The sequence below is a fragment of the Oncorhynchus mykiss genome, chromosome 10, assembly GCF_013265735.2.
Source record: "Oncorhynchus mykiss isolate Arlee chromosome 10, USDA_OmykA_1.1, whole genome shotgun sequence".
Taxonomy (NCBI): domain Eukaryota; kingdom Metazoa; phylum Chordata; class Actinopteri; order Salmoniformes; family Salmonidae; genus Oncorhynchus; species Oncorhynchus mykiss.
This window is the reverse complement of record NC_048574.1, coordinates 62,765,242-62,780,536: the sequence shown is the minus strand read 5'-3', so window position 1 is coordinate 62,780,536 and position 15,295 is coordinate 62,765,242. Positions and strand designations below refer to the sequence as shown.

The following is a 15,295-nucleotide window of genomic DNA, read 5'->3' as shown; positions in this document are numbered from 1 at the left end:
TTAAGAGCAGTTGGAGGCCACGGAAGGAGTGTTGTATGGCACTGAAGCTCGTTTGGGCCAGATGTATACAGAATGGTGTAGTCTGCATATAGGTGGACCATGGAATCACCCGCAGCAAGAGCGACATCGTTGATGTATATAGAGAAAAGAGTCAGCCCGAGAATTGAACCCTGTGGTGCCCCCATAGAGACTGCCAGAGGTCCGGACAACAGACTGCGAAGTAGTTGGTGAACCAGGCGAGGCAGTCATTTGAGAAACCAAGGCTATTGAGTCTGCCAATAAGAATACAGTGATTGACAGAGTCGAAAGCCTTGGCCAGGTTGATGAAGACGGTTGCACAGTACTGCCTTTTATCAATGGCGGTTATGATATTGTTTAGTACCTTGAGCTTGGCTGAGGTGCACCCGTGACCAGCTCGGAAACCGGATTGCACAGCGGAGAAGGTACGGTGGGATTCGAAATGGTCAGTGATCTGTTTATTAACTTGGCTTTCAAAGACTTTAGAAAGGCAGGGCAGGATGGATATAGGTCTGTAGCAGTTTGGGGGGGATGAAGAGGGGGATGACCGCGGCAGCTTTCCAATCTTTAAGGATCTCGGACGAAATGAGAGGTTGAACAGACTGGTAATAGGGGTTGCAATAATGGTGGCAGATAATTTTAGAAAGAAAGGGTCCAGATTGTCTAGCCCAGCTGATTTGTATGGGTTTTGCAGCTCTTTCAGAACATCTGCGATCTGGATTTGGGTGAAGGAGAAGCTGGGGAGGCTCGGGCAAGTAGATGCGAGGGGTGCGGAGCTGTTTGCCAGGGTTGGGGTAGCCTGGAAAAAAGCATGGCCAGCCGTAGAGAAATTTTCGATTATCATGGATTTATCGGTGGTGACCGTGTCGTCTAGCCTCAGTGCAGTGGGTAGCTGGGAGGAGGTGCTCTTGTTCTCCATGGACTTTACAGTGTCCCAAAACGTTTTGGAGTTAGAGCTACAGGATGCAAATTTCTGTTTGAAAAAGCTAACCTTTGCTTTCCTGACTGACTGTGTGTATTGGTTCCTGACTTCCCTGAACAGTTGCATATCGCGGGGACTAGTCGATGCTATTGCAGTCCACCACAGTATGTTTTTGTGCTGGTCAAGGGCAGTCAGGTCTGGAGTGAACCAAGGGCTATATCTGTTCTTAGTTCTACATTTTTTGAAAGAGGCATGCTTATTTAAGATGGTGAGGAAATTACTTTTAAAGAAAGACCAGGCATCCTCAACTGACGGGATGAGGTCAATATCCTTCCAGAATACCTGGGCCAGGTCTATTAGAAAGGCCTGCTCGCAGAAGTGTTTTAGGGAGCGTTTGACAGTGATGAGGTGTAGTCGTTTGACCGCGGACCCATAGCGGATGCAGGCAATGAGGCAGTGATCGTTGAGATCCTGATTGAAAACAGCAGAGGTGTATTTGGAGGGCAAGTTGGTCAGGATAATATCTATGACGGTGCCCATGTTTACAGATTTAGGGTTGTACCTGGTGGTTTCCTTGATAATTTGTGTGGGATTGAGGGCATCTAGCTTAGATTGTAGGACTGCTGGGGTGTTAAGCATATCCCAGTTTAGGTCACCTAACAGAACGAACTCTGAAGATGGATGGGGGGCAATCAATTCACATATGGTGTCCAGGGTACAGCTATCACACCGCTCAGGAAGGAGATGCGTTCTGTCTTCTAAAGATGAATGTACTTTGGTGCGAGAAGTGCAAATCAATCCCAGAACAACAGAAAATAACTCTGTGAAGATGCTGGAGGAAACAGGTACAAAAGTATCTGTATCCACAGTAAAACAAGTCCTATATCGACATAACCTGAAAGGCCGCTCAACAAGGAAGAAGCCACTGCTCCAAAACCGCCATAAAAAAGCCTGACTACGGTTTGCAACTGCACATGGGGACCAAGATCGTACTTTTTGGAGATATGTCCTCTGGTCTGATGAAACAAATATAGAACTGTTTGACCATAATGACCATCGTTATGTTTGGAGGAAAAAGGGGGAGGCTTTCAAGCCGAACAACACCATCCCAAACGTGATGCACTCTGGTGGCAGCATCATGTTGTGGGGGTGCTTTGCTGCAGGAGGGACTGGTGCACTTCACAAAATAGATGGCATCATGAGAGAGGAAAATTACGTGGATATATTGAAGCAACATCTCAAGACATCAGTCAGGAAGTTAAAGCTTGGTTGCAAATGGGTCTTCCAAATGGACAATGACCCCAAGCATACTTCCAAAGTTGTGGCAAAATTGAGGACAACAAAGTCAAGGTATTGGAGTGGCCATCACAAAACCCTGACCACAATCCTATAGAACATTTGTGGGCAGAACTGAAAAAGCAAGTGCAAGCAAGGAGATCTACAAACCTGACTCAGTTACACAATTTCTTTACCATTTTTACTGGGATTAAATGTCAGGAATTGTGAAAAACTGAGTTTGAATCAAGTGGGCTAAGGTGTATGTAAACTTCCGACTTCAACTGTATCACTCACTACACACTATTAATGGACTATGGGCATTGTCTGAGACATGGTTTAACAATAGGAGAGTGTGAAGAGCACAAAGGCCAGGGAGTGTCTGTGTTGTCACAGGGTCCATGTTCCAGTTGATAGATCCTATAGAAGGCAGACTGAAGGCAGCACCTGTTAGGGGGTTAACCTGAGGCGCCTTCAGTCTCTCTGAATCACAACTATAGGTGCAGGATGGAGCATCGCTAGCTGAGTCTGTATCAGTTCTCTCTGGCCGCATACCAAATCTACACCTCGCCCTGGTCTCAGCCAGTCTGTTGTCTTGGAGAGTAAGTTCAGTTGTTTTGGATTAGACTGTCTGTTTCTGGTTGTGGTTAACAGTGTTGTTCCCCAGCTCAGAGTTGAGGACACCGTCCCATCCACTGACCTCCACTATGTCACCTATGGTCCTGACCTGCTTGGTGATGTTGTTCCCTGGGACATTGGCTGCACCAGTCTGGGTCTGGGAATCCAAGATGGCCACCCAGTCTTCTCTGTTAGCATCCAGCCAACAAACATGGCAGCGAGAACTCTACATATGGAGTTTTAGTCAATTAACTTGTCAAGTTTGTACAATGTATTTTTATATGTAATTGATTTCATTTTATGAATGAAGAAAAATATAAAATAATAGCCAGGTGCATCACTATTCCCATTGAAGATATATTACTGCTTGTAGAAAATAAGTATTTATCCCTTACATTGCTCCCCCATCTTTAGTCCACTCAACAGATCAATGCTCTCTGGTCTGTCTTCTATTGTCTCCTCTTTGACTATCAGCAGATCAGGCTTCCCATCCTCCATGTCAACTGGCTGTAAGTGATACAGAGTGAGAGGATGTTGAATCAAGACATCTGATATGAGCACCCATCTATGGAGCATCTTCTGATTGGGCAATGAGGGATTGCTATAAGTACTTTGCAAACATGTTAGTTGATTTGTTACTTGACACTCTTTAATGGTTTGATCATTCAAAAGGCATGGTCCCACACTTTCAGGAGGAGGTGTAGTCTGGTTGTCCTCCATGACCATGGTCCCCTCAGGGTTCCCCAGACCTTCCTCACACCCCTCCTCCTTCACCAGCAGCACCTCCAGACCCTCCTCCTCCTGGTAGAGACAGGTGATACATATTACACAGACATACACTCTCAGGTACATACTCACACACATACAGATAATAAATACACTTTCAACATCGAGTGTTTACACATCCCCACTACGTTTGAGACCTATACTGTAGTTACAGAATGATTTCATCATTGTTATTCCCATCATGGTGGACATAAATATGATGTGGGTACATCAGAGTTACTTGAAAATGTTGGGTAGACTGGGCTCTGAAACCCTGGCGGGCAGCCAGACTAGGAGATTAACCATTTCAATTCCAAAGCCACAAGGCCAGGGAGATACAGGAGTCCCATCTCCCAAACAGCTGGAAAGGCAGATGAAGGCTGCAACTGATAACTGATGAAAATACATACACCCACTACTGTTTTTATTTGACCTTTATTTCATTAGGCAAGTCAGTTAAGAACAAATTCTTATTTACGACGACGGCCTAGGAACAGTGGGTTAACTGCCTTTTTCTGGGGCAGAACGACAGATTTTTACCTTGTCAGCTCGGGGATTCAATCTTGCAACCGTTCGGTTACTAGTCCAACGCTCTAACCACTAGGCTACCTGCCGCCCTGTGAGTCACTCTGGATAAGAGCTCAAATCTAAATGTAAATATGAGTCAGCTATGTCATCTTCAGACAAACCTGGCTAAACTATTTTGACGTGTACAGTAGTGTGTGGTAGAGCAGGGATGCTAAACCGAAATTGTAGACAAACCGACAATACCGATCACTTATCGCAGGCATTTGGCTGATAGGCTATGCATAGATAATAAACAGAGAGTAGCAGCAGCGTAAAAGTGGGTTCTGGGAAGCCCTCTGATTAGCTGTTCAGGAGTCATGGCTTGGGGGTAGAAGCTGTTGGTTAATGGGACAATTGATGGCTACAACCATTTAACTAGTAGTAGTAGTTTAAATTATATATGTTTTAACTGTGGTGCACATTGTTATAAACGTATTGTTCTATTTATAGTAATCGCATCAATTCAGGCAATTTATCAGGATATGGATTTTTGTCCATAATGCCCAACTCTAATGTGTGGGTAAGTGTAGGTATATTTAGGAAGTGTATATTGGTTATAAAGAACTATCGGGAGTATGCAGAATAGTTCAGATGTGATGTATACTAGAGAGTCTCAATGAAAGTCTTGGAATAAAAAATTGTTTTGTGTTTATTAAACATAAAAAAAGTGTTAAATACACCATATGAAAACCACACATACAGGTCTCAACTCAACTAAAAATCTGCCTGAACTTGATCAACTGCATTCACTTTCTCATTAAAGTAGTATGAAACAGGCATTTGTGAACGTATAGCGTACACAGTACAAACACAATATGTAACAGACTTTAGGCTCATACAGTATATGCCTTATGTATTCCACAATGGGACTTGCACTTCAACACAGTTGTAGAAATTGACCCACTCCTGCTGTTTACTTTGTGCATCTACTTTCTCACTGAGTCTAATGCAGGTTTTGATCTAAACATCATAAGCTATTGAGCGGAATGGTTACTTTCTAAGTTATGGAGTAGAATGTTTTTTCTGCTGGTGTATCCTGAGGTAGCTCCTCTCTGAGAACCTCTTCCCGCAGTGCGTACAGGTGAAAGGCCTTTCTCACACGTGGACCTTCAGGTGCATCTTCAGCTGCTGCTGTTGGGAGAACCTCTTCTCACACTGGGGGCAGCTGTAGGGTTTCTCCCCTGTGTGGACCCTCTGGTGCCTCTTCAGGTCTCCAGCCTGGGCGAAGCGCATGTGACACTGGGTACAGCTGAAGGGTTTTTCCCCCGTGTGGACCCTCTGGTGCCTCTTCAAGTTGCCAGCCTCGGTGAAGCGCATGTGACACTTGGTACAGCTGAAGGGCTTCTCCCCTGTATGGACCCTCTGGTGGATCTCCACCTTCTGGGGGCAGCTGAAGCCTTTGTTACAGAACATGCAGAGGAACCGTTTCTCTTTACTATTGCCTGATGTGACTCGCCCTCCCTGAGCCTGGGCTCTAGCCCTGTAGTTTGAGTTCAATTCCTGATCGAAAAGGATGCTTGTGTGTGAATCTGAAGGTCCCATCGATGTGGACAGTAGGTCACAATCCCTGAACGCGTGTAAAGGGGAGTGGGTCGCGACATTAACATTTGTCTCTATACTTTCCCTGTAATCTAAGAAATCTCTGCCCTGTGAGTGTCCATCTCCTAGGTGACTATCTGCATTCCATGTGGGAGGAATGTCGCCCTCCACTTTCACAGTCACTTCATCTACGACCAGATCCTCCCCTTTCTTATCTAGGCACCCTTCAGAGTATATACTACTACTGTACTGGTTCCAGTCCCCTCTAGACAGATCAGTCTGTCTCTCTAAACCCAAGGATATGTTGCCAGCGTCCATCTCTGTAGTGTAAGAACAAGACAGATCATCACCACCAGTGTCTAACGTGTCACCATCTCCACGGGAATGACCCATCCTCTGGTTCTGGTGAAATACCGGTAAATACTCTGACCCAGGAGCAGGAGGACAGCCCAGTCTCCCCGGCCCCAATCTCTCTGGGTCTGATCTGCGGTCAGATCCTGGGTGTAAGAGCCTGTGTGTTACAAGTAAAATCTTGGTGTCGGTCTCTGACTTGAGGACAGTGTTCAGTGTTCCATTGACCTCCGTGATGCTGCGTCGGATCCTGGGCTGCGCTGGGGAGGTGGGGTGGTCCTCCGTGGCTATAGGGGGTTCTCCTGCCGCTCCAGTCTGGATGTCTCTGCTGTGCTGTGGGTCCTCCTCTCCTACAGACCTCTCCTGCTTGACCCCAGGACCTGCAGTCTCTGCATCTGCTGGCTGACACAAGAAGAGGGGAGGTTATTTAACTGGTACATGAGTTAAATTGGATAACAACGTCATAGAGAAGTCTCACAATCTCCTCTATGGCAGATAAATAAGGATGTACATGAATAGCTGAGGGGAGCCTTTCTGAAATAAACTGGCCACATTTGATGTAACACTATTACACTAACCTCTATCCTGATAATGTGCTGGGTTGAGGTTCCACTCCCCTCATTAACAGGGATTGGTTGGTCATCTCTCCATGTATTGTGTCCCACTGGCTTCCTGTGACCTCCAGTGAGATGTCCTTCACCTGAGAAAATTATTGGGGGGAAAAGAGGTGGTTAGTTTAGATACTGTCAATGCTCAATGGTACATTTTACACTATTGACTGTTTTGACACTGTCTAGAATTGGCAAGGATGTAAGGTAACACTTCTCATAACTTCTTGATATACTATTTATAGATTGATTATGTTCCATGCTTCACATTGTTTTAATTTAGTAAATAATTAGAAATACACTAAATCATGAATCTGGTTAGAATATGACATTGTGTCTTTGTGCAAGAAAGCTAAGAAATCAGGGGAATTATTGCATACTATCCAAAAACTGGCCAAGACCCAATTCTGGTTAACCATTATGTGGTTAACCAACCTGGTATCAGAGTATTATGTAATATTCTGTATGTAATTCTGAGACACTTCATTTATTATGACATGTTACGTTTTGTATGGTATGTATTCATTTGTGGCTGTCCATCAACCATATCATATGACATGTTACAAATTACAATTTGTATTATACGTTACGAATTTGCTAAAATGTATGAAATGTTATGAATTCTATCTAGGTGCCTAACGTTAGCTAGGCTAGGGGTTAAGGTTCGAGTTAAGTTCAAGAGTTAGGTTAAAGGGGTAACTTAGGAGTAGGGGAAGGGTTAGCTAACATGCTAAGTAGTTGCAAAGTTGCTAAAAAGTAGTAAGTAGTTGAAAAGTTGCTAATTAGGTCAAATGCTAAAATTGTCCGTGAAGAAATTCCCACTCGCAACCTTTGGGTTTGCTAGACGTTTGCTTTATACGTCCCGACCATCTGTCTTATGTAACTATACCAAACATAACATTTCATACTAATTTTGAGTGTGTCGTATTTTTCATTTACAATGTTACGTCTAGTCTATGAAACCAAGCTGGGATAATGCATCTAAAGTCACACATGTCACACATGCACAGAGGACAACGGGTCGACAGACCCTGCAGCCTCAGACTTCTGCTAATTGTACCTCTTGCCATTCCTCTGTATCGATCGATGATCTTGCCACTACTGGGACGACTGGCGAGGACGCGCTCCCGTTCCAGAAGCTGTAGTTTCCTCCGCAACGCCCTGTTTTGTTTTTGGCTTTGAGAAATTTCCAAACGAAATACTGCATAGTCGTCGTCTACGAGTTTACAGATCTCTGCCACGGCTGCATTCGCTAGAACCTCCATAATGGAGGCTATTTGAGTGTGAAAAACGACACCGTTAAAATTAGCCATTGTTAGCAGCTAGCTAGCGAAGAGTTAACGTTAACTAGATAACAAACATCTATCAACCAAGTTCTGTCTCCAAAGCGAATTAAACACTACCTGGGGTAAGTATGTGATGCTGTGAAGGTAGTCATATTTTGAGTTCCAGGATGTTAATAAACGTCTAAATAACAACAATAAAAACGCTAACGTGTATATTTGTCTTGGTCATTATTTACTTCCGTTTAATTCTTATTTGGTGGCGTTTTAGGGTGGACTACATCCAGACAAAAAAGGTGTATTGCCGCCTACTACTGGATTGGGGGAAAAATTGGAAAAAAAAATCTACAAATCTTTCAAACTGACTTGCCTAGTTAAATAAAGGTTATGTTAAACACATTTTAAAAATCGTGTGGGTGTATACCAATCTCAACCACGAAAAAAAGAAATACAAAACAAAACAGTAAGCCTCAGTCATTCAAAATACAGAGTACTGCTCAAGCCAGTACTCTGCGCAGAATAGGCGAAATTGCCACGGGGGATGAGGGGGACGTGTCCCTCCCGTTATTCAGAATCTGTTTATTTCCAAACATCTTATTCATCCATTTTTTTTTTGTTTAAGCATTAGATGACCTGGTGTTATGGTGCATTGATTAGTTAGACAGTTTAAAGACGTTATTTTGGTGTTTTTTGCCAAAAGTTTACCTTTAAAGTAAGGGCCAGATCGACATTTACTGGAGGGAGGGGTGGTCCAAAATAGGGGAGGGTTGTGTTTTTTTTTTGGGGGGGGGGGCACAGGGAAGGGTAGTGCGTTTTCCCCCCTGGTTTACATTTACTCTTCTGATCGTATTTTCCCTATACTGGTACATGAGTTAAATTGGATAACAACGTCATAGGGAAGTCTCACAATCTCCTCTATGGCAGATAAATAAGGATGTACATGAATAGCTGAGGGAAGCACCCCCACAACATGATGCTGCCACCCCCGTGCTTCACGGTTGGGATGGTATTCTTCAGCTTGCAAGCCTCCCCCTTTTCCTCCAAACATAATGGTCATTACTGCCAAACAGTTCTATTTTTGTGTCATCAGACCAGAGGACATTTCTCCAAAAAGTACAATCTTTGTCCCCATGTGCAGTTGCAAACCATAGTCTGGCTTTTTTATGGCGGTTTTGGAACAGTGGCTTCTTCCTTGCTGAGCGGCCTTTCAGGTTATGTCGATATAGGACACATTTTACTGTGGATATAGATACTTTTGTACCTGTTTCCTCCAGGATCTTCACAAGGTCCTTTGCTGCTGTTCTGGGATTGATTTGCACTTTTCGCACCAAAGTACGTTCATCTCTAGGAGACAGAACGCGTCTCCTTCCTAAGCGGCTGCGTGGTCCCATGGTGTATATACTTTCGTACTATTGTTTGTGCAGATGAACGTGGTACCTTCAGGCATTTGGAAATTGCTCCCAAGGATGAACCAGACTTGTTGAGGTCTGCTGGTTTCTTTTGAATTTCTCATAATGTCAAGCAAAGAGGCACTGAGTTTGAAGGTAGGCCTTGAAATATATCCACAGGTACACCATTCTAACACCTGGATATGTTTATTTTTGAACCATTCCATTGTAGATTTTGCTTTATGTTTTGGATCATTGTCTTGTTGGAAGACAAATCTCCATCCCAGTCTCAGGTCTTTTGCAGACTCCATCAGTTTTTCTTCCAGAATGGTCCTGTATTTGGCTCCATCCATCTTCCTATCAATTTTAACCATCTTCCCTGTCCCTGCTGAAGAAAAGCAGGCCCAAACCATGATGCTGCCACCACCATGTTTGACAGTGGGGATGGTGTGTTCAGCTGTGTTGCTTTTACGCCAAACATAATGTTTTGCATTGTTGCCAAAAAGTTCAATTTTGGTTTCATCTGACCAGAGCACCTTCTTCCACATGTTTGGTGTGTCTCCCAGGTGGCTTGTGGCAAACTTTAAACGACACTTTTTATGGATATCTTTAAGAAATGGCTTTCTTCTTGCCACTCTTCCATAAAGGCCAGATTTGTGCAATATACGACTGATTGTTGTCCTATGGACAGAGTCTCCCACCTCAGCTGTAGATCTCTGCAGTTCATCCAGAGTGATCATGGGCCTCTTGGCTGCATCTCTGATCAGTCTTCTCCTTGTATGAGCTGAAAGTTTAGAGGGACGGCCAGGTCTTGGTAGATTTGCAGTGGTCTGATACTCCTTCCATTTCAATATTATCGCTTGCACAGTGCTCCTTGGGATGTTTAAAGCTTGGGAAATCTTTTTGTATCCAAATCCGGCTTTAAACTTCTTCACAACAGTATCTTGGACCTGCCTGGTGTGTTCCTTGTTCTTCATGATGCTCTCTGCGCTTTTGACGGACCTCTGAGACTATCACAGTGCAGGTGCATTTATACGGAGACTTGATTACACACAGGTGGATTGTATTTATCATCATTAGTCATTTAGGTCAACATTGGATCATTCAGAGATCCTCACTGAACTTCTGGAGAGAGTTTGCTGCACTGAAAGTAAAGGGGCTGAATAATTTTGCACGCCCAATTTTTCAGTTTTTGATTTGTTAAAAAAGTTTGAAATATCCAATAAATGTCGTTCCACTTCACGATTGTGTCCCACTTGTTGTTGATTCTTCACAAAAAAATACAGTTTTATATCTTTATGTTTGAAGCCTGAAATGTGGCAAAAGGTCGCAAAGTTCAAGGGGGCCGAATACTTTCGCAAGGCACTGTATATATATATATATAGAACAAATATATAAACACAACATGTAAAGTGTTGGTTTCATGAGCTGAAATAAAAGTTCCATATGCACAAAAAGTTTATTTCTCTCAGATTTTTTGCACAAATTTGTTTATTGAGCATTACTCCTTTGCCAAGATAATCCATGCAGGTGTGGTATATCAAGAAGCTGATTAAACATCATGATCATTACCTTATGCTGGGGACAATAAAAGGCCACTCTAAAATGTCCAGTTTGTCACACAACACAATGCCACAGATGTCTAAAGTGTTGAGGGAGCATACAATTGGCATGCTGACTGCAGTGCACATACTTTTGGTCATGTAGTGGAAGTATTTATGTAGAAAATAGCGACCACAATGGAAATAGGGCCAGACTTTATTGTGCAATCCTGGTCACTTTAAAAATCATTTGTATTTTTTTAACTGACAAATAAAATTGATCAATCCAAACTGTGCAGTGGCCAATTGATTAATGGAAAGAGACATTGGTTACAAAACACCAAAAAGTTTAATGAGATTCAGAGATTGTCAAGCCAAGCCTTCGATACTGGCTAAGCCTACAAGGTAGGGAGGGATGAATTTTCTGTTTGTCGAGATTGACATAGTCTATTTATTGTGGTGTTGAAAACGCAATCCATGATATTTTAGTGCCTGAAATAGGTATGCTTTGTTTATTGGTTGTGTGGTGCATTGGCACAGAAACATGTTCATGGAAAATTTGTCGTATATATTCTTTATTCAATTATAAAAATGGCGTCACAATATTGAAAATCAGATTTCCCCTAGCTGATCATTGACATATAATTACAATATGAGTGATTCATTAAAAAGTAGCTTTTCTTTGTTGGAATGGTGTGGGCATACCCTAACAACAGACACAAATCACAAACGGCCGTGATTGGGAGTCCCATAGGGACAATTGGTCCAGCGTCATCCGGGTTTGGCCGGTGTAGGCCTTCATTGTAAATAAGAATTTGTTCTTAACTGACTTGCCAAGTTAAATAAAGGTTCAATTAAATAAAAAAAATAATAAAAAATGGTGTGGGTGTATACCAATCATGAAAAATATTCATAGATTTTTCTGTATTTTCAAAAATGTCAGCTAAATAATGGTTCCCTGTGTGCATCTCAAGCCACACTGCTATGATTTCTCCCCGTTGTGGACACTCCTATGTCTGATGAGGTTACTCAGGAAGGAGAAGCTCTTGTAACATAGTTTGCACTTGAAGGGCCTCTCCTTGGTGTGAACAGTCTGGTGCTCCTTCACATAGTTTGCTTTAGCAAAGCGCTTCCCACACGTGGGGCAGGTGTACGGCTTGTCATCGTCCGTCCTAATGCTCGGTCTCCCACGTTGTGACCCAATGACACCAGAGGAGGTAGAAGCAGGAGCCACCACTCTCAGGTGGTTAGTCTTTGAGCTCCCTCCTTGAGCCATTGTTTGGGTGTTGTTGGGATTATGTGCTGTGCTATAGGCTAGGTCCTTCTTGTGGTAAATGCCCATCCTGAACCTGTCTGTATTGGTGGGGTAACCATGAGGTAACTGAGGAAAGCTAGACCCAGGTCCAGGCTTTCTATGAACCCAGTCACCAGGCATTAGACAAGACCCTGAAGGAGAAGACAGACCTGCTGATAGACTACCACCAGGGGGGTCTCCCACCACTCTCTGTGAAGGCTGAAGCCCAGGAAGACCTGCTCTGTTCATCATGGATACTGTGGTGTTTGTATCATAGGAACAGGAGGGTCTATCTTTATCAGCCCCAGGCCCTGCTCCATCCCTGCACTGAGACTGTGAAGAGAAGGGTCTGGGCTGCAGACTGGATCCCTGACTGGAGCCTCTGTCTCTCTGATGACCACCAGGACTGAGGTTGTTCAGTCCACCTGTCCACTGGTTGTGTTCTGTGTGGTGGTGGAGTCTCTGTCCCTCGTGGTTGGGTCCCGGTTCCGACTCAGGAAGGAAGAGCGACAGCTCCTGATCCAGGGTTCTGATCCGGGGCCAGGGTTTGTGATCAGCCACTTCAGAGGTCCAGTCTCTCCCGCAAGCAACACCGGATATCAGCAGGTCCTCATGGACTGCAGACTGCAAACACAAATACAACAGAAAAGCTTAAAGGTTTAAATAAGAAATTATTTCCTGTACACACAGAAACATGACATTATAAAATGTTTACCACAGTCAAGCCCATCTCTAACACAGTGATTCAAGTACCTAACAATATGGAGCCATTGGAGTTTATTATAAAATATGGCCATGTGTGTTGATTCAAGAATGAAGTATAATGTTTTGGTTTGACTGAGATAAAGGAAACACAGTCCCAGAATTTATATTTTGTTTTGTCAGTCAGAACAGAGTACATTTTGTATTTAATTTCAACATGGTTTCAAATGGTCATACACTTACATAAAGAACTGAAGTAGGGGAGAGTGTTTGTTTCTATGAAACCATACACAAAATGAATCATGTGACCAAATATTTAGGAAGAGGTCATCATTTCATGGTCCATGCTCTCTGATATCCCTTGGAAGTCCCAAATCTGACGTTACCCAATTGAAGTTGAAATTTGAAATGGTTAGGGTTTAGGGTAGGGAAGTCCAAAGGATTCCGGATAGCACTAACCATTATTTCATGGAGTCTGTGAAGGAAGACACCACATTGAAAAAGTGGTAAGCAAGTTAGCAAAAAAAAAAAAAAAGATTTTCAAAAAGTCAAATTCATTTATTGTTGTAGTTTTCATGACGCTTGTATCTAAACCAAAGTAGATTGTTTTATACATCATTTGGGGTCTCTATAATCTTCAACATGAGGCCCTAAACATGGCATGAAAGTGCATCCTTGGAGCTATTTGGGCTAATATAGTCAAAATGTATGCCTTGGGGTAAGTTGAGCCAATGGCCTTGGGGTAAATTGAGCCAATGACCATGGGGTAAGTTGAGCCAATGGCCACCATACCCCATACAAATGATGATTACATTTAGTCAGTTTTATGCACAGTATTTTTGCAATGTGTAATGCATATAAACTCAAGATGGGTTTTTATTGTTACAGAGCAGACATCATCATGCCCTGTCTATACAAACGGAAAACAAGCAGGGGTCTAAACCCCAAGGACGTGAGAGAAGGGAATAAGTCCATTGGATCGGCAGCAAGAGATGAACAAATAGACTGAATGACACCGAAGAGGTACATTGACAAAAAAAATAACAACAAACATGGACCTGTGTGAAAGAGAGGCTATGATAGAGTAGCAGAGGCACCACTGTCTTATCTGATGACACGGAGTCTGAGCTTGCTAAACATATCAAGAAACTTGCGGACCGGTTTCATGGGCGTAGTAGGCTCAAATGCAGAGAACATGCCTACAAACTGGCACACCGAAACAACATCCCTGTCCAAGACAACTGGTCAAGAAATGGAAGGGTAAGTGATATCGAACAGACAGATGTACTGTATACATTTAAGATATACAATATACCAACCCCATTCCATTATTTAGAACTTTGACGACCACCACCATCACAGGAAACTATCACCCGCTTACCCCAAGGCAGTTCAACTTACCCTGTCCCAATGCTCAACTTACCACATACCTGAGCGAAGTTGTGCCAAGAGACCACTTTCTTTTTTGGACAAGCTATGTTTTCAAAACTATAATGTTTACATGAATTCTGATTATTTCCAGGGATACAGAACATCTTGAAATATATGTCGATATTTTTGTTAGAAAGAATACTATATGGGCCTCCCGGGTGGCGCAGTGGTTAAGGGCGCTGTACTGCAGCGCCAGCTGTGCCATCAGAGTCCTGGGTTCGCGCCCAGGCTCTGTCGTAACCGGCCGCGACCGGGAGGTCCGTGGGGCGACGCACAATTGGCCTAGCGTCGCCCGGGTTAGGGAGGGCTTGGTCGGTAGGGGTGTCCTTGTCTCATCGCGCACCAGCGACTCCTGTGGCGGGCTGGGCGCAGTGTACGCTAGCCAAGGTGGCCAGGTGCACGGTGTTTCCTCCGGCGCATTGGTGCGGCTGGCTTCCGGGTTGGATGTGCGCAGCGGCTTGGTTGGTTGTGTATCGGAGGACGCATGACTTTCAACCTTCGTCTCTCCCGAGCCCGTACGGGAGTTGTAGCGATGAGCGATGAGACAAGATAGTACCTACTACACAATACTACGAAATTGGGGAGAAAAAGGGGTAAAATTCAAAAAAAGAAAGAATACTATATTTCCCTTGACGCTGATTGTAAAAAATGGCCCATTTTCCCCTACTTTTATTGCACAAAACAATACCTGTGACTAGAATAACTTTTCTCACTATGGTAACACTTTCCATTTTCTGTAAATCTAGTACCCTCGCTCTGATAAAATTCATGTTAGAATACTTTGGAAAAGGTATTACACACATTACACACATCTTCACTACACAAATTAAGGCAATATAATTTCCTTATTTTAAAACACTACCATCAAACAACAGGTCAAGGTTGTCACTTTTCATCAGTGAAGCATTTTTACAGACACCATCCATCACCATATCATCTACTCTGTCCAATCATACAATACATCCAAAATCAACATAATTAACTACAAAACAA

General features: G+C 43.3%; 3 protein-coding genes across 5 annotated transcripts in view; all 3 read right to left on the bottom strand.

Annotated features, from left to right (window-relative positions):
- The window catches only part of LOC110534662 (zinc finger protein 528-like), a 68,675-nt gene extending 60,186 nt beyond the window's left edge, over nt 1–8,489 (bottom strand). Inside the window, exon 1 of the mRNA XM_036934504.1 lies at nt 8,067–8,489. The gene's annotated coding sequence lies outside the window, so the exon portion shown is untranslated. The remainder of the gene's footprint in view (nt 1–8,066) is intronic.
- Nucleotides 1–15,295, bottom strand: part of LOC110534616 (oocyte zinc finger protein XlCOF7.1-like) — a 1,104,347-nt gene that overhangs the window by 722,498 nt on the left and 366,554 nt on the right. The gene's annotated exons all lie outside the window — the stretch shown is intronic.
- LOC110534619 overlaps nt 4,797–15,295 on the bottom strand; it is a 36,157-nt gene continuing 25,658 nt past the window's right edge. The window contains 1 exon segment of the mRNA XM_021619537.2: nt 4,797–5,607. Within this exon segment, the coding sequence (XP_021475212.2) occupies nt 5,168–5,607 (440 nt within the window). The 3' untranslated portion in view covers nt 4,797–5,167.